This window comes from Clinocottus analis, unplaced genomic scaffold (genome assembly GCF_023055335.1).
Source record: "Clinocottus analis isolate CAN_PGR_092001 unplaced genomic scaffold, fCliAna1.0.p SCAF_6, whole genome shotgun sequence".
Taxonomy (NCBI): domain Eukaryota; kingdom Metazoa; phylum Chordata; class Actinopteri; order Perciformes; family Cottidae; genus Clinocottus; species Clinocottus analis.
Window position 1 is genome coordinate 20250812 of NW_027176218.1, and position 25000 is coordinate 20275811.

A 25000-nucleotide genomic window follows, 5' to 3' on the forward strand; every position below is an offset into this window, starting at 1 on the left:
TGGCGCGGCCTTTGGAGCCTCTTTGGCAACAATTTGGGGTTAAGCGTCTCACCCAAGGGCACATCGACAGAGAAAAGGGGAGCTAGGGAAACCGCCGATCTTTCGATTGGAAGATGACCCTCGACAATGTGAACTATAAGTTAACTCAACTGAACTTATCTGACGCATCAACTGGCTCTTCCCCAATGCAACGTCTCTACTGTACACCAATGATGGTCGTAGTCGAGTGAGACAACCAGCACATGGTGATGTTGCTGACGAAACAGGTGTAAAGAAGAATTTTTCGAGTTGAATGTGACAAAATCCAAGACTACTGATTTCCCAATTCCTGCAAACCGTAGAATTAAAGATGTTGAGATCATTTGAGCGTCATAACTTTGAAAGCAATATAACCTCGAGTAAGAAATGCCAGCAGCGTCTTACTATTTTGTCTGAGAAGTCAAGCAGAGTTCCAGGTTAACGGATCCCTGATAACATTGTTTCATAAATATTTTTTTGAGCAGGTCTTCACCTTTTCATTCATTTTGCTGGCATGCATCGCTCAACCTCAAACAGAAAGACTCTTTAGCAAAGGTGATGTAAGTCAGTAGTAATATCTATCGTCGTCAAAAGAAGACTGAATCTATTACATTCGACATTACCTACCATCTGCACTTTAGAGTTGAAGTTGAATACTACTGCCATTTCACTGCACTTTTTTTTCTGTTTCATTAATATTAGAACTTTTAGACCTCACGTGTTAGCCTTTTACTCTTTTTTCATTTCTCATGTGTGGTTATATTTGTGTGTGTTTTTTTAATCTAGTGTGTCTTGCTGTATTGGTGTAACCAAATAGAAACCAATGCCACTCTGGGACAAATAAAGACCTTAAACTACCGTTCTGGAAATCATTTTTACAAATCTAAAAAGAATCTAAAAGCTACCACGTCTTCAGGACTCACAGGAGTGAACTGATGCCATATATTGTCTGAATTGCAATCCCAGAAAAAAACATGGCAAATGACTTATACAGTTAGAATCTGTGACCCATAAGTATAAACAATATGTGATACAGAATTCAAATGGAAGACAAATATACTACTGTGTAGCATCCTTTAATGTGTTAATTAAAGTGATGTTCTAAAGGTGTTGTGGCGTGGACATGCACACACTGCACACACAGTATTTAACGGGGTGATGCCAAGCACACTAAACAGCCACTGCTGCTCCCCCGGGAGTCTCGGGCCTAATGTGGGCAGTGGATAGAGGAGAAACTCACAGTGGAGTCAAGGACACGCTAAAAAATCCTCGCTTTGAAAGACTGGATCTGGATCAAAAAGGAGTCTCACGGGGAGATTAAAATAGCTCTCAAAATATCCTGGAAAAACTGGCATCCAAAACAAGAAACTTTATTATGCCTGCCAAGGAGTGTCGAGTTGCAGTAATGTGGATTACATCAGGGTGAAATTAAATATGAATCGTTTAATGTAGTAGACTCCAGGTAAATATGATTTCCAACACATTTAAAACAAAGGTTTAAGCTTCAAAACCATAAGTCCTTATTGGTTAAAAGGACATTTAATGGATCTCTTTAGTGGCAACAAGGAGCCCCTATCACACATTTAATAACAATAATAATAATAATAAGAAGAAGAAGAAGAAGAAGAAGAAGAAGAAGAAGAAGAAGAAGAAGAAGAAGAAGAAGAAGAAGAAGAAGAAGAAGAAGAAGAAGAATACATTTTATTTTTCTAGCGCTTTTCAAAATACTCAAAGTCGCTTGCAACAGCACTTCCAACAGCAGCAGAATGAGCAACAAAAGCAGCAACAAAAACAATATGCAAAACAAGGTTTTGTATAAAGCCGTCGCGAACGAAGGCTTATGTAAATTAATTGAAATGTTTGTTTACATTCAAATCATAAGGACTGGCACTTTATCCGGAAGACTGCGTATCCTGAGATTATTTATACTTGTATACATGAAGAGGTTACGTTTCTCAAACAAGGTTACGTTTCCAGCAAGTAAGAAGGAACTCTTTCACATGTTGGTGGCAAACGCTAGAGGATGTCTGAATTCAGAATACTCAGAACACCGCAGGGTTCCCTCCCTGTGTTTCTGTGGTTCATCGCTTCTTTGATAAGTCCTTTCCCAAACGTGAATGAAAACACAGATACCTTGGTCATTCAAATTGCTAAAATGAAAAAAGAGATTAAAGTGACATTGGGGATTTTCTCATTTGCAAACTGTGCAACTCCAGTGGGTGTTTCATTTAATTGTCATTGTTGTGCTTTCCAGCGCTTGTCTCTAGCCCAAACAACCATGGAGACTTGCCATGAATGCTTTGCAAAACTGAACTAAAAGGGATCAGGAGTGGCTCTGGAAGGCAGGTTTATTCAACTGAACGGAGCAACAAAAGATGCACAGAAAGTTCAGGGCTGCAGTTCTGATCTGATCCACAATATGTGTTTTTATCCAGTTTCATCCAGTTTATGTTTGGGTCTAAATTGTGCTCTGTTTAGCTGACCCTTAACTTCTCAGCATATTTTGTTCTATTGTTTGGTTCATGTTTTTGGGGTAAAAGAAATCACGTCAGCCAGCTCGGCCTCTCACATGTGAGATTGTTCGAAGAAAATAAAAAACTTGACAAATAAATCAGAATAATTCATAATAATTGTAGTTATGGCCTGCCCTTGAAACTGTTACATATCTGAAGCAAATACTTTCTCTGCCTTTTGCCTTCAGCATCATCAACACATTTGCAGGTTATGCTGGCGAGGAAACCTGCAGCTATACTCATGGTGAATGTGCAAGTATGTGACTGTTTTCTACAAAGACAAAACCCGAGGACTGTTTAAATGCTTTTAGATTAGTGGCTCACAAGTCACACACATACACAAACACACACACAATGAGCCAAAGATTTCCATCCTCACTGGTTTGTTCCTAGGGGGACAAACGTATGACACTTGCGTCTTACTCGACACCGCATGGAGAGACGACAGAAACAGCAAGAGTAAGCCAACCATTTCAGGTATCCCCGGCTCTTGTTTATGTCACGCTAACAGGCTGTTACTAAGGGCAAAAAACGTACATAGTGCAAGTTTGTGTGCCACACATCCCAAAAACAAATACATGATTTGCTCAGAGTTCAGATGAAGGACTCTTTTGTTACTCACTAAACCTACGAATAGAACCTGCACGCTATCAAACAAAAAACAAGAGAAGTACGACTCACTGAGGAATCAACCAAAGCGCTGGCTTTTTTTTTCTGGGAGATCTATCTTCGAAAATAAAAAGAAACAAACAAACAAATGTGTGGTATTTTCACAAGCAAAGCCATCCCATTAGTTGTTCTTTTTAGTCCTGCTCAATGCAGACTGCATGGGAGAGCTTCTAATCCATCTCTGCCTGAGCTTGAGACGTGATTACTAATTGGGAGCTAAGATACCTCATTTCTGAGTAACATGAACGCCTCGGTGGAAGTAACTCTCCCAGTGTGACTTATTTAGCTTTCAGATACATCAAGAACAAATTGACCCCAGTCCTGGTTGAGAAGGGGTCGGGGGGGGGACCAGACTGTGAAGAATGCAGACTGGTTGCACTGACCATACGTGGCCCCACAGTAGAAAAACACATATTCAAATTCAAGCAGTGCTCACGTCTGCTTCCAACGATCCAATTATCACTGAGATTTCCATCATGTACAGTGCCTAGAGGCAGGAGGAGGGAATACAAAAACAAAACAAAAAAAAGAAAAGCCTGGCACAGTTCCACGGGTCTTTGCTTTCACTCTGCCAGAGAGACGAGATACCATCGGATGGAGGGGAGAAGAGAGAGGGAAAAGACAACACAGAGGACAGGGAGTGAGTGATAGAAGGAAATTAGGAAGAGAGAAAGAGGAATTGGAGTGTACAGAGAGAAAAAGCAATTATCTCCCAGCATCCGGATGCTATGACAGCAGTTGACAGGCAGGGAGAGCTGCAGCTTATTGCTAAGCTTTCATCATAGCTGTCCGCCAACACCCCCCCCCCCCCTTCCCACACCCTCCCGCTCGCTTTCTCTTCCCATAATTTCTCTATCTCCACAGCGAGGAGGGAACTTCTCCCCCCGCTCCCCCCTCAGCTACCTTTGATTACGGCACAAACGGCGGCTATGCAAATGCTTGTTCTTTTGAGCGTGCACACGCGTGTGCATGTGTGTTTATGACCAACTGCTTGCTGTTTGTTTGTGTGATGCATGTGTGTGTGTGGGTGCGTGCGTGTGTGTGTGTGTGTGTGTGTGTGTGGGCGCGTGTGTGTTTGTGTGTGTGTGTGTGTGTGTGTGTGTGTGTGTGTGTGTGTGTGTGTGTGTGTGTGTGTGTGTGTGTGTGTGTGTGCGCGCGCGTGTGAGCATGCCGCTTTTCTAAAAGGCTGCTGTGCTGGAGTCCCCTCGGTGCTGGAGCCCTGTCAAAGCAGATGCCTCAGTGCTCCCTAAGAGCTGTCCGTCTTTTCATTTAAATCTACAGCACTGACAGAGGAGAGGGGTGTGCGGGTGTGCGGGTGTGCGTGCGTGCGTGCGTGCGTGTGTGTGTGTGTGTGTGTGTGTTGTAAGTGATGGGGGAAGGAGGGGGGAGGAGCTGTTACTAGAGCAGCACAGACTCTCTGCTCACTTTTAAGACGGAACAAGGATTGTCTAACACACCATGGTAAAAAACAAGTGAGCTGAGCAAGCTATTGCTTTTCAAAGCTGGCACTTGCTCTTAACCGACAACGGAGGAAACAAAGACGCAGCGTTAAGCACCGCGGCACACATGCAAATTGACACACGACACACACACACACACACACACACACATACATGATTGAAGTCTCTGACGGGCCCCTCAGTAGAGTGAAGCCTTTTTTTTCACAGCATGCTGACCTGAAACATACATGAGCATGATGGAGACAGGGAAAGGTGCTAAATTAAAAATGATAGTCTCTTGATGGGCTGTTAAGTGGTGTACTGGACCTGGTCTGGCCCTCCTAATATAAAAGCTTAATGCTGCAGAGCGCCGTTAGTTCCCACTCCTTCAGCAGACCTGAAGAGCCTGTCAAAGCCAGTCAGCACCTCAGGTCTTTAAAGGTACACAGGTAAAAAAAACACAAAAAAAAACTACAGTAAACAAAAAAGAAAAGAAAAGAAAAAAGCACTTATCCAAAGAGATTTTTTTTAACGATTCTGAAAAAAATAACGATTCGTTTTTTTTTAGTTTTTTTTTTTACTGAAAACAATCATCGATATTGCATAAGTGAAATAAACACATATTTGATGAGGGGCTCTCTCTACTCTGGGGAATGGCAACACAATAATTAAATGACGAACTCAAAATGGATGAATACAAATCTAAAGTCAGAACAATACAGCTCTTCACCATTATTCAATCATTTTGTATTTTTAACAAGGTGACTTTCGCAATGGTCGAGTTTCAGGACTGATAACGGAATGATTGCTGTGTCAGCATAATACGGAATTTTCACACACGCACGCAGACACACACACACACAAACACACTATATCTATATATCTATATCTATATATGTATATATATATATATATATATATATATATATATATATATATATATATATATATATATATATATATATACACACACATATATACACACAGTGCTTCACTGTAAAAAAAAATTAATGGGTGTAGTGCAGCGTGGAATAACCACCCAGGTGATGCATAGCTAACAAGGCTTAAAGCAAGCACAGCTGTTTCACGGTATTTGTTTAGCACCATGGGATTATTCTACCTGGAAGACTTTTTGGGGGAGCTGTGCAGCTGAAATTAGCTTGAGAGGAGACTTTGATGTGGCCGGCTCAAGTCAGGAGTAAAGCTGATTTGTTTCTGATTGAAGCATCCCATGTGTTAATCAGCCCAGCCTGTCGTGTTTGCTATTTTCAGCCGCCGATGTTTAGCACATGAAATGTGAGACTAATTGCTCCCATCATGACGGACCACGATGTGAAATTGGGTCTAAGTTACCCAGTTACACAAAATTGAGGTTTTTGCATTGAAATCTTCTTTATTTGTAACATTAAATCTTTGCAAAGTGATTAAAAATGGAAAATAATAACAGACTGAGCCCCGGTTAAATCATCTTTTGCAATTTACTGATGTTTTTCAGCAACTTTCTCCCTTCACCTCTAATTGATCCCCTTGTGTGTTAACAGGAAAAGTCAAAAGCTTCGTCTTTTTTTTACCTTTGATGTCAAGGAGCTTGGCTAATTGTGCAGGCAACTGAGGCCACCCTAAAATAACATGTGACCGCTGAGTGTAAAACTACAGTACAAGTACACATATTCAGGCTGCAGCAATACCTCAAAACCACACTGCTAGAATTATTAGAAATGAGCAGATTTATCACACACAGTTGGGAGGCATTGTACAGTTGTATCATGAAAAGAAACAGAGAATGAATTATTCATTAGTTTACTGCACTGAGCTGAGGCGAGTCCCTACGGCAGAATAAACAAAGTAGACTTAATCTAATAAGCAAAAGCAGTTTGGTCAAGTTATTTACATTTTTTTTTCACACAAATAAATTATGATTTGTTTCCAGGGAATGGCAACAATTACTGTACAGTCATTATGATTACTAGAGATACCTGGACTGGCATTATACTATGAGTGGCACTGGTGTACAAGCAGTGTGAGTCATCTGTTTTTGTGTGCTTTACAATGCAAATAATCAAGCGTTGAGTAGTCATTTGCAAAAGGTGGAGCCAGTCTGCACAATTCTCAAATCCGACCTTGGACTATGCGGGAGTTAAGGCATCGGAGAAGACTCCAGAGCTGCAGAGGCAGAGTAGAGGAGAGAAGACTACAGGCCCTTAAAGAAAGCTGCATTGAGCAGTAAACACAATGCTCCATAGCCATTCTGTGCTGAATCCCAACCAGCTCCCTCAGGTTGCGATAGATTCTCTTCGCATCGCCATCACTCATGTCACCTTTGACTTCACAACGCCCAAGCAAACACAAACACACACACACAGACATATACTAACACAACCGACTTGTCAACATCTGCTCATCGGCCACACACAAGGTTAAAAGACCCTTCTGAATCAAAAACCTACCACGTCTGTAGAAGCAAATACAATTTTACGTGTTAGTGTCAAATCAAGCGGCAAAAATAAGACAATTAGAAAAGAGACGATGCGCAGTTAATTGGACCTGCTTGGGGAAATCTATTTGTGCTTGACTGCTACAGATAGGTCGGTGGCGCGCCGATGGCAAACACCAATGAGTAGTATTGAAAGTACAGACTGAAACAAAGTGGATTCTCGTCTGACTAAAGCCAATGCCTGGTCTGCCAGCCATTATCATCAAAGCCTCAGCTCGACTAAGGAAACTACAGTAACCACTGTTGTGTGCGTGCGTGTGTGTGTGCGTGTGGGTGTCGTTCTGCTTCAGGGTCACCGTTGGTGCAGAATGGGAAATCTCATTATGGTGTTTACCTCAGTGATTATAGTAAACACGTTCATCCTTTTCGTTCCATTCCATTTGACACTGCTGATTATGCAATTTCTGCGGGAAATATCTGCTTCCATCCGCGTGCGTGCGTGTGTGAGAGTGAGAGTGTGAGTCACTCTGTACCAGATGCGCTGAGACGGCGTACTTTTGTTACCGGCTTTAGGGTTAAGTCTCAGAGCATGAGTGAAGGGGTTCACATTGCTCTCATCTGCGTGTTACATCGATACAATTGTCAGATTTGGATGAAGCCAAATTAAATGTATTTGTGCGTTTACAAGTCGAGTGATGGACACATTGTGACAAGTAAGCGCTCCCACACACAACCACACACACACACACAGCTGATGATAAAACACACAGCAACAAGGTCATTCTTATGAATAAAAAAAAACAGCTTTTGCTAATTAGGATGGCTATGAATATTTCACTTCAGCTCTGTAGAATCAGTATATATGCTACTGTACAATTGACAGCGGCTTTATCAGATGCTGTGGTCATAGTTTCCTTTAGCTATTTGTGTCACTGCTTTGCTGTGTATGTTTCTCACCAGTGTGGTAGTGCAGAAGCAGCTCTTGGCTGTGAACTCCCACTGTCATGGGGTTGAAATCCACAGTCACCTGCATGTTCTCGCCCACATCAAGAGTCCCACAGGAGGGCGTCACTGAGAAAGGACTGGGATAAGACCGAATGGAATAGAATTTCACCAGGTGGAAATAAAAAAGAAACAAAACAGAAGTTAAGGGTTGGCATTTTAATAATAGTTAAGATTCAATGTTGTGTTAGAACCTGGCAGAAGAAACCTAAATGTTCAATAAGTCTTTAAATTTTAATCAATAGTAATTACTGTGACTGTTAATTAAATGTGTGCAGTGTGAAGTACAGTGATACACTTTTTATTTTTTTGCCAAGAAAATGTTGTAATTTCAAATTGTGAATCTTGGCCAGCGCATACATGCACATACATGCATACATGCACTGGCCAAGTGCATGCACTGGCCAAGTGCAATGTGTATGGATGCAGTATATTAAACACAACAGGGGAAGTCACTCATACATGAGCCCAGCCTGTACTGACTCTCACCTCTGCGTGTCTAGCTTGAACTTAGCCTTGCAGTTTCCAATGTTGGTGATCAGTTGAGTTTTCTCTGTGGTGGCTTTCACAGGACAAACAGGTAAGTGAAACTCGTCGCGAAAGTCAAGAATGGCACGTGGCCCAATGGCACGGACTGGGACCTCAAATCGCTCCCTGTCTGTCACACAAACCAGCCTGTAGTGGTAGTCCTGGATGGGCAAAAAAAGAAAATTGCGGTTTAAAATTTGTCAGGTGACGCTGAGCCACCGGTCGATCCGCTGAACGGAGACACACGCGCACAAGCACAAACACAAACACATAATTGTGATTAAACCATTCTCTTTAGTATTTTCTAATTACCATACAGCTCTGCGGGTGATGATGCCGGTTATCACCAAAGTCCCTGAGGTTCATCTTTGGAAAATGACCGTGCCAAATTTCATGGCAACCACAACAGTGGCAAACAGTCTTTGACGTCCCTGGTGTCACGCCGCCAACGAGGCTAAAACCCTTGACCTTCTTACTCTGATTTAAACATTGCCAGAAATGTGTGCACAGATTATAAATGCACAGTAAGTGCATCCATATTAATGTATCAGCAGTCATTAATTCTATATCATAAATTACATCTCTAAATCTTCGCTGTAGTAGGAGCGCTAACTGAATGTGTTTACTCTCTGATTTCCGACCCACACTCCATCTTCTGCTCCCCTACAGGTGTAATTAAAACTTCGTCCAATCATGTGATTCTAAATCCTTCGAGGTCACTCTTAAATGCAGGTGACCTTAATACGTCATCCCACCTTCTGTGTCCGCTGCCATTCATTCTACGGGGATATATTACTATTTGTCTCCAGTACCCTGTTTTCCTGCGGGGCGAAGAAGACAGTAAAGGCGGTAGACAGTCCCGGTGCAACCCTGCTCCTTGCATCTTCTGGTCCGACCACATGGAAGTACTCGGACTCCTGGTGCTCCACCTTCACCTTTCGTGGGACCTTGACCGAAAAAAAACATTAGCGCACAAACTTTACAAAATTTCAAACCCCACACAGCAACAAACACAGACCCAAGTGTACACATATCACACACATACATACACACACACACACACACACACACACACACGCACACACACACACACACACACACACACACACACACACACACACACACACACAATCAAGTGATGATTTATTCATTATTACTGGATGGTGTCTTGTACAAATTGCAGTGATAAATCTCCCCATGACCTTTTCCAATCATTTTCCACCCCATACACACAAAACCACTCCATGACCCACACACACACACACACACACACACACACACACACACACACACACACACACACACACACAAAACACATACAGTAAACCTTCTGTGTGAAAGTTGGACTGTTTGTAATGTTCCATATCACTGCAAAACTTCACCAAATCATCAGTGCATCATGTTTTGTGACTTTTGACATAGTCAACACATACACACACACACACACACACACACACACACACACACACACACACACACACACACACACACACACCTTGTCTCTGTTGTGGAACAGTAGAGGTAACGTGTAGGTCTGTGCAGGAGTGAAGTTCTGGAAGACGAGCTCAGATGGGTAGGGCCCGAAAAGTGACTGAACAACAAGAAAACACAACATAAACAGTATTTATTACCACCCCTTTCATTGTGTAACGGAAGATCACTGTTTATCTCATTGTGGTTGAAGTCACACACACATACACACACACACACACACGCACGCACACACACACACACACACACACACACACACACACACACACACACACACACACACACACACACAATTATTCCGTTGACTTCCTGGGTATGGATTATCCTGGTTTTATCAAAAACCTGTATTCATTCATGACCAAGTCATACATGGTATAATAGAATACAGTTGCCACACTGAAGCATATGATGTTTCCTTGTACTTTCTGCTAGAAAAATCATTACATTCAGGTTATTTTAAGATACTGACAACATGATTCAGTTAATGTGTTTTTCACTAATTGCTTCTTAAAGGATAAAGGTTCGACACTTAGGGAAATAAAGCTAATTTGTTCTCTGGTCAAGATTTGATGAGAAGATTGACACCACTCTCTTATCTGTCCGTTGTATCTGAAGCTACAGCAAGCAGTGTGTTCACGTGCTTTGTATAAAGACTGAAAGACAATAAAATCTTCTAAGATGGCAAACTGCCATTTTTAAAGATATAATGTGTTAATTTGTTAGCTTTAGAGGTGCTGGGAAGGTGGGATTTTAAAATCTTTTCGGGCAGAGACAGACCAGCTGTTTCCCCATTTCCAGTCATTACCTTAGGTTAAGCTCACCTGCTCCTGGCTCCAGCTTCATATTAAACAGACAGACAGACAGACACGGGGGCTGTGTGGATTTTTTCACCTAATGCTTAGCAAGAAAGAGAATGAGCATACTTCTTAAAAAAGGTTAAAATTTTAACCCATATTTTAAAACGCATATGTGGAAACTATGGCATCTTCAACTTAACTTTAGTCTGTGTGATTTCTCCCGCTGTTACAGTCACATTATTTTTTTTTTATACTGTACTGTATATTAAAGTGTGCAACTCTGTGGCTTCCAGGATGACCTGAACAAGATTCTGCCTGTCATTGCTCCTGCAGTGACCCACAGTGCGTGTGTGTGTGTGTGTGTGTGTGTGTGTGTGTGTGTGTGTGTGTGTGTGTGTGTGTGTGTGTGTGTGGAAGGGGGGGTTTCAGATTTACATTTGCATATCGGACAAGTCAACAAACAGAATAAAAAGGGCTAGATGCAGAAAACTGGCTGCTCCTAATTATGATGATGGGACATTTAGCATTTTAATAGATGTTTCACACACTTTTGATGGCAATTTGCTCCGAGCCCTACCGTTGAATTCAGACTCTAACAGTACAGAGCGCTCAGTCACTTTGGTTGCCCTTTGCCCATCAATTAGTGTCTGCTGACTCAGGAGAAGCAGCTTTGGTATAATGTAAATGACCTTAGCAGATAGCGCATGCTCTTCATGCGGGGGATTAGTAAGATATAATGAGAAGTTTGAATGTGGCTGGACTCATTTATGGGTGTATATATGACCTGGCCAAATGTTGAACTGTAACTAGTGCTAAACTGTGTGCCTACGATACAAATGCTTCAACGCGAGAGTATACTGTGAGTACGGTAACACAGGGACCTTTTTCAGAAGCCTTTTTTATACCTTATTATACATCCTAGTCTGGAAGTCTTTGTAGTGGGAAGACAGGCTGTCAAAATGAAATGTAGGTTTTCTCAAATTCTTAAGTGGACTCTCCAGAGTTTCATTCGCATAAAGATAAAAGTCAGCTGCTGAGGCTTGTCTCCTGTCCAACTTCTACATTTTGCCGTAGACTTTTACCGTCACAATTGTCTCAGATGATGCTCGACCTTTAAAGTGTGGTTTGTGTTCAAATGAAACAATGACCTGTTTAACCAGTTTCATCATCCTGGTAATCAGAGCCTACTGTAACCTTTCACTATCGCTTCACCATCTGATAGCATGTGTTTTTCTGGTTGCTCTCTCATCCTTGCAAAAAAAGGTGAAATCACTTCACAGTAAAAAAAAAACATATCATGACAACTAGCATGCATATGTTTCAAGCATATTTTCTGATCGGTACTAGATTGTTATGAATATATCAATTCAAACCACTATGCTGTTGTTCAAAGTGTTGTTTACTTTGTGATGCGTAGTCGTGCTCATGTCAAGGTGTTCCAGGATGTGAGGCGGGCGCATGTTGTCGGTGTTGGCGAGGCGCTCCTCTGTAGGCTGCAGCATCTCCTGAGTGTATGCCGAAGGAGTCACCTGCAAACACAGCAGATCAGGCTAATATCGGGCCTTCTCTGACAGACTGTCTCCTAATTCAGCAGTGACGAGACACCACATCAAACACAACTTTATAGAGACTAATAGAGAAAATGGGGAGTGTTGGGGGGGGAGAAAAGATAATGAGCACAGGCGCTGCAGAATGTTAACCTTAAAGTTGTCAGCGATGACCCAAACATGCATGTAAAGCCTGTACTGTAGTAAATCCTCTTGCACCTCTTAACCATTGCCCCAGAAGCAAGAAACATCTAACTGCACTTAGCCTATATTTTAAGATTGGGTTAAAAGGGCGTCAGCTCAAAATCCAAATTAATATTGTAGTGGAGGGGATTATTGTACATTAATTATTCAACAGCTGCCAGTTAGATGTGTATTCATAATATACTATATTATTAAGAAACAACAAAGTTGCTTGAGTAAACACTACTCTTTAAAATGATAAGTTGTGGAATAATGTGGCTTCTCATTAGATGGGGACTTCTCCTGAAGTGTAATCATTTTGTGTCTATGTGGAGGAATACCAGGCATAATAGCCGACAGAACATTGAACACAATGCAGAGGTATGTAATAGTTGCACTGCTCAGTTGGTAAACGTAACATATTATTGTCATATCATATTTACATTGTTTATTACTAACTTAACCATGTATTATGCTTTGCAATAGGAAAAGAAAAAAGGAGGACTACTGACACAAATATTTAAGATATTAATTGTTAATTCATGGAAGTATTTAATTACTTATCAGTGTTTTTTTTTGTTGTTGTGTTTTTTGACACAGACTATGAATAAAATAAAGGTTTGTTGGAGGATTAAAAATGAGCTATCCCAAAACTTGAAATCAATATAAGCACATGTGAAGTAAAAAGTATTTCCTACTGGGGTCACCTTGTACAAATACAGACAGAGCAGAGGCCTAAAGTCACTGAGCTGCAACAAAATACTGCAGTCGGATATTGATTTTTGTTCCCATATTAGAAGCCAAAGTAATTCTTAGGCTGATCTGTCATTTGAAGCAGCTTCTTTAAGAAAAACCCCAGTTTCAAGGTCTGATTTATTTGAGCTGGGTACTTTTTATTCTGCATGAAGTTACATGCGGACATGGTGATAACCTCACCCTTTTCGGCTTGAGGGGCACTTCGCTCTTTCCCAAGTATGTTCTTGAAGGAAACTGAATGGCTGCCATGTTTTGTCGCCTGCAACAAAAAAGAGAGAGGCGAAAAGAAGAGGAGAGGGGTAAAGGTATCATTAGGTACGAGATTGCGCTAATTAAGTGCCCATTGTACACTAATTGGGTAATTATTGAAGGCAGTGGTTTCCCCTGATGTGATGCTAACTAACCTAGTTAATAGTAACTAACTTGCTCAACGTTTAACGTTCGTCCTCAACACCTCGCTCATTTAGCAGGAACGTACTTCCGCTATAACTGTTAAATGTTACTTTCGGTAATTTGCACAGGTAGACAACACGGTAAGTTACGGAAGAAATGTAATATATTGTATTGTCACAGTCTGCAATGGCCATTTGACTCATTATGACGTTTAATGTAGCTCGCTGACCTAACTGTTTAGGTTCCCTAGCTAAATGCGTCTCTAACGTCTAACTTAACTTACCACGTTGCATTTACCACGTCAAACTTACCAGTTTAACCTGTTGTCAAAGGTATATAAAATAAAAAGTCAAAATAAAGTCATAAACTAAACTAAGTACTAACCTACCACTCCGGGAAAATATAAAAATGTCTTGAAAACGTCAAGTTAAGAGCCGTGGAAAAACCGAGCCGGCACCACTTTGTTGTAGTTTGTTGCCTTGGTAATACGGGAGTAACCTCCCAATAAACTGCTTCCTGATTGGCTGTGACAAAGTCGCTTCAAACATGGTACGCAGGCGTGAGGTTACCTTCAGGGCTTATGACAGAAGTCTCCCTTCGTTGAGGCAAAACACATACTTAGTTAGGTTTAGGAAAATCTCATGTTTGGGTGAAAATAAACCTATCATAGCAGGAAGGATTAAGACAAACTTCCGTAATGCATGAAATACTACAAGTACAAGTTGAGTAAATTTATAGACACATTTGCTCATGAATGTGATTTTCTCGAGCGTTTATTCTGAAATTCCAAAACAGAATGTCATTGAAATACAGTCTGCTTCTGCTGAGTGAAGCCAATGCTGAAGTGTCTTAAAGCTGCATTAAAGCACACATATTTGTATAGAAATAAATGAGAAAGTGACTCTACTTCTCTGGACGGTATGATGAGTACATCTGGCCTGGAAAGCACTATTTTTTATAAAAAAATACTTGTATAATATTACAACAATTCACATGCAATGTCCCTGATTTGCTCCTTCAATAATATATTTCTCTGCAATCACTTTTATTCCTTCCTTCTAACCCATGAGTCAGCACTTTGAATTGTTGCGCAGCCACTCTGTGTGAGCGTGTGTGTACGTGTGCGTGTGTGTCTGTGCGTGCGAAAAGGAGAGGTTATTATAGCCTACACTTTCGTTATTACGTTTCAGTCCACGCATTTATCGTTTTGAGATGTTAAACCAAACTCAGTGTCTCAAAGCGCTTGCTTGTTTATCAATTGTTGCTGATCTTATATAATTTCCCTCATCTTGCCAGTTTGTCTTTCCCTTTCCTTTCTCTTGCCCCCTCATAGTTCCCCCTTCCGTTCCCAGCCCTGTCTCTGTCAGTGAACAGATCAGTGAGCTGCCCAGCCTGGTAGAAAATTGGATTTAGTCTTCAAAGGGACCGGCAGTTCGGCCTCGGCCCCGCCCCTTCGCCCTGTACGCAGTGACGTTGGCGCGCAGCACGCTCTCCGTGACAGTCCGCCGCCGAGTCTCCACCGCCCTGAACTCACCACGGACAGCATCCGTCCTAAAGGCGACACAGACATCTTGCTATCAGTAGGTTGGGTGCCGCTCTCGTCGTCCGATATGGAAACAGCAGCCTCGTCCACCTCCAGTCGGTGCAGGTAAGACAGATACGGCTGGATGTTGGTGGAGCGGAGACTAATGAGCGTCATGGTTGTCAAGGCTACCTTGTAGCTTAACTAATTATGTTCAAAGATTCCGAGGATTAGCAGCCTTTATAAGGGCTTCCCTTTTCAAGAGGATGCCTCTCACTCGGACGCAGTCATGTGTTACAGGCGGTGGATGTGTCCTTCATGTCGATTTAATTTCGTTGATACACCTCTGCCGCTCACCTAACAGGCCAGTCTCGTGTTTCTAGTTCACTGACAGCTCAGCAGCCACAGGCAGTCAGGGGCCCGTCCCACTCCGCTCTCTGCTCTCGTGCCTGAATATTTTCAACAAAGTTATTGACAGTACCATGGACAGCTCCGCGAGAGCCAGAACACGCGCTCACTTCCTGCTCTTCCTGCTCTTCCTGCTCTACCTCTGTCGTGACATAATGCGAACTGGCAAGATTATTCATTACACGTGATATCTAAGTACTAAACGAATACTAAGAATGGCAAAATATTCTGCAAAAATCTTAATTCATAGGATAAAAATAGCCTGCTATTACTATTTCCATATTCCCAACATTATTTTAAAATGATCCTGATATCTATTTATTGGGATGTATGACTATCATATGCATTCGTTATTTGTTTGCATTAACTTCTTTGACATGTGTTGGGAACCGTTTTTTATTAAACATCATGAAATGCTAACACAGTTGTGGAAATAACAGAAGCTAAAGCTAAAAAGCTAGCATCCATTTTGTGTAAACCTTTTAATACAGCAGCTATGTCTGCCATGCATTAGGCCACAAACAACAAGATGGCTGTTGCTGATTTGAGAGGTTATATGTTGTTGTTTTTAATGAAAGTGTTTGGGTAGGGGGTTGTCGCCTTACACAACCTGAATTGCTCTGATCCATTCCCCGCCTCATGCTGACACCCACAGTCATTCTGCATACAAATCTCACAACAGAACGGCAGAAGTTACGCCTGTAAGTGTGCCTGGTTGTGACTGCCATTGACACCTGAAGAATTAGGTGCATGGCGACCTCTGCAACCAACAGGTTGGCAATGGCAGCCACACATCAATTGTGTCACAGTAGAATACATTGATTACGTGTATTGATAATTCTTCCACAGATTCTTATACAGCAACACACTTCCTCTTTGTTTTTGTCTTGAACTTTAATCACTCAGCCACTCAAGTCACCGCTCGATATTTCATTGGAGCATTAGTTACATTCATCACTTTGACTTTACCCCATCTCTGGAACCAACATACCTGATATAAAAGATTTCCACGCTCCTTTTGGATCTGAATATTAAAAAAAACAGGGATAAAAGAGCAACAACGAGAAAATGTATAAAGATTGAACACCCGTCTCTCTCCTGCAGATTGGCTTGGTGAAAGCTGAAGCCTTAAGTGTCATTGTGTTTTAATAACAAAGCTTGAGGCACAAAGGAATGATTGACAACGTTATAGCTTTACAACCAGATTTATAACGAAAATTACAGACCGTTCCAGACTTTGTATAATGTATTACCTCAAGGCTTTTCCAATGGAATCAACATCCCTGATAAATAATTTGGGAGGTACATGGCAAACTTAAAACCCATTAGTGTGTTGCCCAATGTTGTATTTGTTCGTGTTTTTACACAATGTTCCTTTCCGTGCACGTTTACCTCGGCTTTTCCAAGTGTCTTCCCTTCCTGGCATCATGACAATGAGCAGTAGCTTGGTATGAGTTTGTTGATTTGTCACTGTGACCAGGAAATCCTGCAGTGGATTATTCCAATGTAATAATGTGGTATGTTTCACTTTTTGTGACATTAAAATAATGCAACAAATCGACAGTATTCTGAATGAAACTGACTGTTCTGTTTGACAGTGTTTTACTTTTTACCTGGAAGTTAGAAAAAAAGCAATCAGTCAAACCTGTTGCCTGTAGTCAGTGCTGTATGTTGCCCTTCAATGAGCTGTAATCTGGTTTATGCTCCCGTTCACTCTCAGTAGACAGTGACTACATTTTACATTTATAAATGATACTGATGTTAATTTGCATTTCAATGATTTATGGTTTGTTACTATTTAACATGAATCAATATCCTTCCCATTGTTTCCAGATACAGTTACGAAGAGTATAAGGAGACTGCAGACTGGCTGCTGGCCCAGACAGAGCAGCGCCCAAAAGTAGCCATCATCTGCGGTTCAGGGCTGGGCGGGCTGGCCGACCTGTTGGGTGACAAGCAGGTGTTCAAGTATGAGGAAATCCCACATTTCCCCACCAGCACTGGTAAGTTGCCTCTGACGAATTGCATATTATCTGAAACTCATGTGTTTGAAAACTGTACACAAGCATGCTAGCACCTGCTCATACATGAATGTGTGCCGTGCAGTGCCGGGGCATGCCGGTCAGCTGGTATTCGGGACTCTGCAGGGCCGCGAGTGTGTCTGCATGCAGGGGCGATTCCACTTCTATGAAGGCTACGACATACACACGGTACGATAAAGTACATTCTGCTTATGGTACGTTTTTGGGGGTTCTGCGAGCACAGCGTTATTGCGAAAGGTGAGCTGTAAAAAAACAATATGAACTGTTTTTAAAAAAAAGATTTGAAGTCCACAGCCACACTATTGGCTGTGTAATGTTGTAATTGACAGTTTAGATACCACTGTCAGCATGATCACAGTGAAAATGCTAACATGATGAGGTTTCAGGCTCTCCCTTGGTCGTTTAGCATTTTAGCATGCTAACGTTTTCAAGATCAGCCCTACTACAGCCGAGGCTGATGGGAATGTCATTAGTTTTGCAGGCATTTAGTCCAAAATTGTAAACATCATTAAGATTATGACCCGACGATGATGCCAGAGGAAAATTCAGGGTATCATCAAATCTTCAAGCATTCCATTTAAGGTCATCATGATATGCAGTCTGGACAAAAGTGGTGGACCTATGGCGATTGTCATCCATGCCGCTAGCCTGGCTAAAACACTGTGTGTTGTAATCTTAGAATTACATTGTTTGTATACTGGATTGATATACGTTAGTGTCAATTTGAATGACATCCTCGTGAGCACCGGTTGGTGCTGTAATGCACATATCTCCATTTGTGAGCCCCCCTAAATTGCCTCAGAGCACCTTTCTATCTCAGTTTCTATCACAAGACATTTTGGAAACTTGCTGATGTAGACGATATACGATACAGGCTTCCTCAGCCAAAGATGGCAGTTTCAACTCTGACTTTGTCAATCATTTCAAGAAAAACATTCTTAACTTTCGTCCGGCATACGCATCTAATCATTAAACCATTTATATGTGAGAACACTAACTTCGTTGTTTGTGTAGACGGAGGCTCTTTAGAAACATTGTTCATTTGGTGCCACAGGATTTCATTATTTTAAGTTACATTTAGAACATTGACCCAGTGATAAATGAAGATACAGTATTTGTAATTATAAGATTATTTTTGTTTTGAAAATTTCACAATTTATATTCAGAACAGCTCAAACTTTCTTTCATACATTCTGAGAAAACTATACTCAAGCTTTGATCTCATCCTCATCATCAGGATTTCATAATTGTATGATATACAGTAAAGTAAACTTGATAAATGACCAGATTATATCTCACAACTGGCTGTAGATTGACTGTGTGTTAAATGATCAGCTTCAGAATCATGATGACAGTGAGAAAAACACTCAGTGTGTCATAATGTGGCTACAGGACTGGCCTTTGGCCTCTGGTTTTATTTCTTTTTGACAGCTGTGATGTGCCATCATATAAATGATCCATGAAACCCCACTGAATCATAAAATCCAGTTTCATACATACAGCAATAGAAATCCAGATGCATTATGACCCTCTGGTATCTAGACAGAGACACATTGGATGGAATTCCTCCAGTTCAATCACCATGTGAGTTAAAAAATAGGATTTCTCTTAAAGCCAGCGGAGGTACATTTTCACCAGACAGTATTACCAATATACCTTCTTGGCAAACTGAACAAAATCCTAAACTGAACTGAAGATCAGATGAGAATCATTTGTGATAAGCAACACTAGCAAAGTGACGGACGATTTCATCAAACTAAAACAAAGATCTTGCCTAGATATTAATGATAATAGATAAAAAACAAAATGAAAATCATACTTTCTAAACTAAAAATAGATCTGGTTTGAATTGAAATCGAACACCATAACCAAGCGTGTTTACTCAATGCTGAGCTATAGAGGAATCCATAAAGTGTAAAACAACACTGAATGGAAATGCTATTGACTCTTTCATACCATGAATAATTCATCGACAGTTACTGATTGGTTTCGGTTACACATACAATTTACACCTTCGACTGGACTGAAAACAAATACAACATAAAGCAAAATAACATCATACAACAAAAAAGATATTAAATAATAATGAAAGCATTTCAAGACAAACTTCCAGTCAAGGCACACTTCAACACACAAGGTAGGTTTAGCACCTTATTGCACTTTTTTTAAGCGTTAAAACAAAAACCCAAACACATTATTTACTGCAACGTATTTCGGTCTATTTTAAATCCATCCAAAACTTTGCTTGATGGTCAAACAGCCCGCAAAACTAATGACAAACCCATCAGCCTCGGCGCTACTTTGTGGTTAGTGCAAATTCAGCATATGTTAGCATGCAAACACACTAAACCGGTTTAATGGGGCGAACATTAACACCAATTGTAAATGCTACAAACGAGCATTAAAATGCTCAACATGACAACAGCGTTGTCATTGCAGTCATGTTGGCATGCGGGCGCTAGCATTAAGCATTAAGTATCTAATTTCCCAGGGTCCTATGTTCCCTGACTTAATCTCCTCCTCCGGGAGACCTCTCAAAGGGTTTTATGTTCTCAGCAATGTTTTCCCCGTAGCCCAAATGTTCAATGTTTGTTTCTGAGGGTCAGTAATGTTAAAATCGGCCACTTACAGCTAATAGCCTACTGACGTTTAACCAATAGTCCAAGAAAACTATGCCCTGATATTTTTCACAGTGTGTGGCATTTGTACTATTTAAACTGCATCCCTTTTCGATCATTTTCAATTTCAATTATGAAAACAGCCCTTACCCATCTCCTACAATGAGGACTCACAGAAAGGGACCTCAAACGATCACCTCCCTTGTGTTTGCTTTAGAGTTTGTTTCCATGTAACCTTTCTTTTTTCTTTCTTTCGTCTCATCAAAATCATTGACTAAAAACTATGATGTCTATTGCCATCCAAGAGCCTTTTGGCAAATAATTGAATCTGGTCAACTCTTTATTAACAGCTCACTGGACTACCAACAGTCCTGTCGTTACATATGCACTCACTGCGCTTACATTCCCTGAGACGGCCAAAAGTCAATTTGCAACACAGTCCACAGTTACAATATGCAAAAACACATCAAAATCCAAAGCCAAAAATCCGAAATGACAGTGCTGACCTTATCGAGAAACCCAGGGTACTTGGAATCATTTCTGCATTGACTAGCAAATCACTTTCAGAGGCAATTCGAGTGGCAGACAAACGTGAAATAGAAACAGCAATTCTAAAATGTGACTGCAGTGAGAAGTGGCGTTAGTAGTCATTAACGGGCCATCAGCTGCCCCTATGAAACTCAGTGCAGAACCACGATTGTTTCAGTCATGCACAGTTCAACAATAATAATAGTCTACGGTCTACTGACATCAGTGTATGCAGACGGCGTCCCTTTTAAATGATTGGCTTTCTCACGTGATGCATTTTCTCCTCTGTGACCCCCATCTTGTAACTCCCATTTGTAAAAAAAAAGAACAAAAATCTAAATAAATCAGACACACATCAAGGCAATAAAAGAGCAACAGTATCTGTCTCTGAAGCGCAATGCGTTTGTCACTCCAGGTGACGTACCCGGTGCGAGTCTTCTCCCTGCTAGGCGTGGAAACCGTGATTGTGACAAACGCAGCGGGGGGACTCAACGGCAGCTACAACGTGGGCGACGTCATGCTCATTAAGGACCACATCAACATGCCGGGCTTCGCAGGGCAAAACCCGCTCAGCGGCCACAATGACAACAGGTACATCATTAGTCTACTATATCCACTGTTGCTGTTATTTTTTGGTAATTGTAACTTTTTATCATCATTTTTGTCATATGCATTGAATGTGCTGTAACTCTGTTACATTGTTCACATTCTGTACACATGACACATGCTTCTGTCCATCCTGGTTGAAGAACCCTCCTCTGATGCTCTCCCTGAGGTTTTTCCTGAACTAACGTGAGCTCCCGGGACAGAGGATGTCGTATGTGTAAAGATTGTAAAGCCCTCTGAGCCAAATTTGCCATTTTTAATTTTGGGCTTTACTAAATATATTGAATTGAAATGCCATTGAAGGACAACAAGAGGGAAACCTGTGCATTGGCCACGTCTTTGTCTTACCGCCATGTCCCAATCATTCATTTAATACGTCTCCAGGTTTGGGGATCGCTTCCCTTGCATGTCAGATGCGTATGACCGCAAGCTGATGGCTCTGGCCAAGCAAACAGCAGAGGAGCAGGGATGCGGCAGCTTCCTGCAGGAAGGGGTTTACTGCATGCTGGCTGGACCGTCATACGAGACCATTGCAGAGTGCAGACTCCTGCAGATGCTGGGGGCTGACGCTGTGGGTTAGTACAGCTCTATTGTGCTCACTTAAATGGATACTGATGCGTCTCAAAAGTGCAATCCGCAACAGCTTGGGGCTATTTAAATGAATATGAATTCATAGTTTGGATGAGAACAGATAAAACACTCTATCCAAATAAAAACAGCATTTGAACGTTGCAGTCATAACCCCTTCTGGAATAGGAAACATAAGCAGCAAGTGTTTACGTGACACAAACTTGCGAACAATTTCAATAAAAAGGATAGTTTTATCTTCAATATTCGGATGGCGAGTCTCGTCGTCAGTAACGTCAGTGCAGGATAGAGCTTGACTGATGTTGCACATATGTTTATGTTTACATTATGAGCTGATATTGTAAACTGGCGCCTTCCACCAAAAGAGCTATCTGAATTGTTCTTTCTTTTTTTTATTTTGCAATATGACCTAATGAGCTATATAAGAGTCATTTAATAGAAGAATCAAACAGTATGGCCAAACTGAAAGCATGACTTGTATATGAACTCTTGAAATGAAGTATAACACTCTTACAAGTTTCAAAATTTTGAAAGAGTACAATACTAAATCACATAATTGATTATCATTGTATACTTATTATTATGACCATGATTACATCAGTGCAGCTGAAACAGAATCCTCCCCTCTGTCCAGGTATGAGCACAGTGCCAGAGGTGGTAGTGGCTCGTCACTGTGGCTTACGTGTCCTGGGTCTGTCCCTCATCACCAACAAGGTCGTGACAGATTACGACAGCCCCGAGAAGGCCAACCACGAGGAGGTGCTGGAGACCACCCAGCGCAGGACCCAGGACCTCCAGAGGCTCGTCAGCCACCTCGTCACCAAGATCTAATCCTTTCATCTGCAGACAGGAAATATGCCCAGCCTTATAATGGAGTCGTCCGACTATAAGGGAGTCGGTGACTAGCTTTGAACAAAGGGTAAAAAAATTAGGTGCAAATGGTGAAATGGTCAGGTGTCTCCACAAATCTACTGTGATGGCTACTTGTGATTATAGCCATTGCCCTGTGTTATTATATTATATATCCATGGTCATTGATCAGTAAATGTGATAAGAACACCGCAGTGGCTGTTGTGAAACCCCCATCGGTGTGTATTTCTATCCAGCGTTTGTGCCGGTTTGTGCTGCTGGGTTGTTCGGGTTTCCCCTCCACACTACGTAGTAGGAAAGACTGGGAGCTCTCTGACACCTAACCTGTATGTATTTGAGTGTGTCTAAACAATATGAATGTAATGAATGTAAGACAATTCTGTGGTCAGTTTATGCTGCACGCTACTAACAACTACTCACAGACACACAACTCTCTAACCCACTGACAATTGTGCCATGGTTAGTTCTCTGCCTTGTCTTCACCTGACTATCTATAATTAAGGCCCAAAGGATGATACCCTCCATTATGTATCATTACATTTGATATATGGTTACTTGCTCTATGTCTTTTTTGTCTTTAGCTAAGAAGGCAACCACCACCTATGTAAGCAATGCTGAAAGCTTAAGTTGTATTCATTTTGTGATTGCTTGTTATTAACAATGTATAATACATTTATTTAAATCAATTATTAGCTATAAATAATGGCAATTATATTTACAGATCAAATAAGAGTTGCTTATTTTTTAAGAAGACAAATGTATTAATGTATTTATATGTATAATGTGGACCTCTCCGTTTGAAAAAGGCAATTAAGTTTTAGCTGAAAAGCCTGTCCGCACTATAGCAAGCTGAAAGAAATGCCTGAAGTCAAAGGCTAATCTGGTCAAGCAGTAGTGATGTATGAAGGTTTTTCTTGGGTGGATTGCATTTGGATCCCTTGTATTTGTACACCAAAAGAGCACAGCAGTCTAATATCAGAGAGGGCTGTAATACCTGGGCCTGCAGTGTTCAATCTTCTCCGCCACGATCCGGAACCTCCTGCCAGGTCTCCTCGACCATCTCATCTATTTGAGCTGCAAAGACCAGAGGAATCCTCAAGCGCAGTCCACCCTCTTCTACTGTTTTGTGTTGGGCTCCACATCAAGATGCTCGTGGGAGTTGTAAAGGGGAATTCCACCCAGAGTGAAGCCTGGCGCACTGTCAAAATGTAAAATCAGAAATGTACAATGCTCACTATTGGCACAACTCCACGTTGCATTTAATTTCCTTGTTTGTTAGTTAGTTTGTGAAGTCTTCCAAACAATTGCATTTACTAGACTACATGTCATGTGTTAATCATATTTACTGTGTCTAGGTTAGACTCTAATTCACAAACAAACAATAAACCCACTGTCTCTATATTTAAACGAAACATGCTTTCTTTTTATACTTAATGTTGCTACTGTCAAATAAAAACTTCTAGATTTAGACACTGGTATTTTCTGTCATGGGTGAGCGCATGCGTGTATTTGTGTGTGCGTGTATGTGCGTGTGTGTGGGTGGGTGCGACTGATTGAGTGTGCATCGGGTTAACCCTAACCCTAACCCTAACCTGACATGGCTGTTTTTCAATCATAAACCGAGTAATGGCGATCAGTGAACGGGCGATGTGAAAGGCAGAGAAGCGCAGACACTCGTCTCCCTCCATCCCCAGCCTCTCTCCTCCCAAATCTTAACTTTAAACACATCTCAAACAGAAGAGGCCCGCTGTGAGACTGAGATGAAGTGGAAACGGTTCCGCGCCCCCACTTCTTTTTTCTGTTCCATAATTCACCTGCGCAACGGCACGCAGAGGTGCAGCCCACTGTGGCGCTGAAATATTCATACAAATGAACGAGGCGGCGCAAACGGAACACCTTCCACTGGGCTGGGTTGCACGTGCGCACGACATCACGGGTAGACGGGCGCGTATAGGGCGCAAATTCAGCGGGTTGTCCTGCTTTGAATAGACGGGAAGTGTGTTTGACCAGACACACAGATGAAGACAAGGCGACAGTAGAGAGACTAA

General features: G+C 41.5%; 2 protein-coding genes across 8 annotated transcripts in view; one reads left to right on the forward strand and one right to left on the reverse strand.

Moving 5' to 3' along the window:
- The window catches only part of hydin (HYDIN axonemal central pair apparatus protein), a 75918-nt gene extending 60467 nt beyond the window's left edge, over positions 1-15451 (reverse strand). For 4 of the 7 annotated variants that reach the window (XM_068602264.1, XM_068602265.1, XM_068602266.1 and 1 more), the window contains exons 1-7: positions 14155-14250; positions 13558-13636; positions 12295-12420; positions 10099-10194; positions 9416-9550; positions 8565-8764; positions 8031-8155 (exon numbers count right to left, since the gene is read on the reverse strand). In XM_068602264.1, the coding sequence (XP_068458365.1) occupies positions 8031-8155; positions 8565-8764; positions 9416-9550; positions 10099-10194; positions 12295-12420; positions 13558-13626 (751 nt within the window). In that variant the 5' untranslated portion in view covers positions 13627-13636; positions 14155-14250. Of the gene's footprint in view, positions 1-8030; positions 8156-8564; positions 8765-9415; positions 9551-10098; positions 10195-12294; positions 12421-13557; positions 13637-14081; positions 14251-15304 lie in introns of those variants that run through there. The other 3 variants (XM_068602262.1, XM_068602261.1, XM_068602263.1) reach the window with 3 other exon arrangements.
- On the forward strand, positions 15192-24393 carry pnp6 (purine nucleoside phosphorylase 6). Its single transcript, XM_068602268.1, has 6 exons — positions 15192-15418; positions 17534-17703; positions 17807-17910; positions 21304-21479; positions 21879-22069; positions 22717-24393. The coding sequence occupies exons 1-6, from the start codon at positions 15381-15383 to the stop codon at positions 22911-22913; spliced, it is 876 nt and encodes a 291-aa protein (XP_068458369.1). The 5' UTR covers positions 15192-15380; the 3' UTR covers positions 22914-24393.
- The last annotated feature ends 607 nt before the right edge of the window (positions 24394-25000 follow it).

Coding starts and splice junctions, on each gene's coding strand:
- pnp6 (XM_068602268.1), top strand. CDS start 15,381: ATGGAAACAGCAGCCTCGTCCACCTCCAGTCGGTGCAG. Junction 15,419..17,533: donor TCCACCTCCAGTCGGTGCAG/GTAAGACAGATA, acceptor CATTGTTTCCAG/ATACAGTTACGAAGAGTATA. Junction 22,070..22,716: donor GCTGGGGGCTGACGCTGTGG/GTTAGTACAGCT, acceptor CCCTCTGTCCAG/GTATGAGCACAGTGCCAGAG.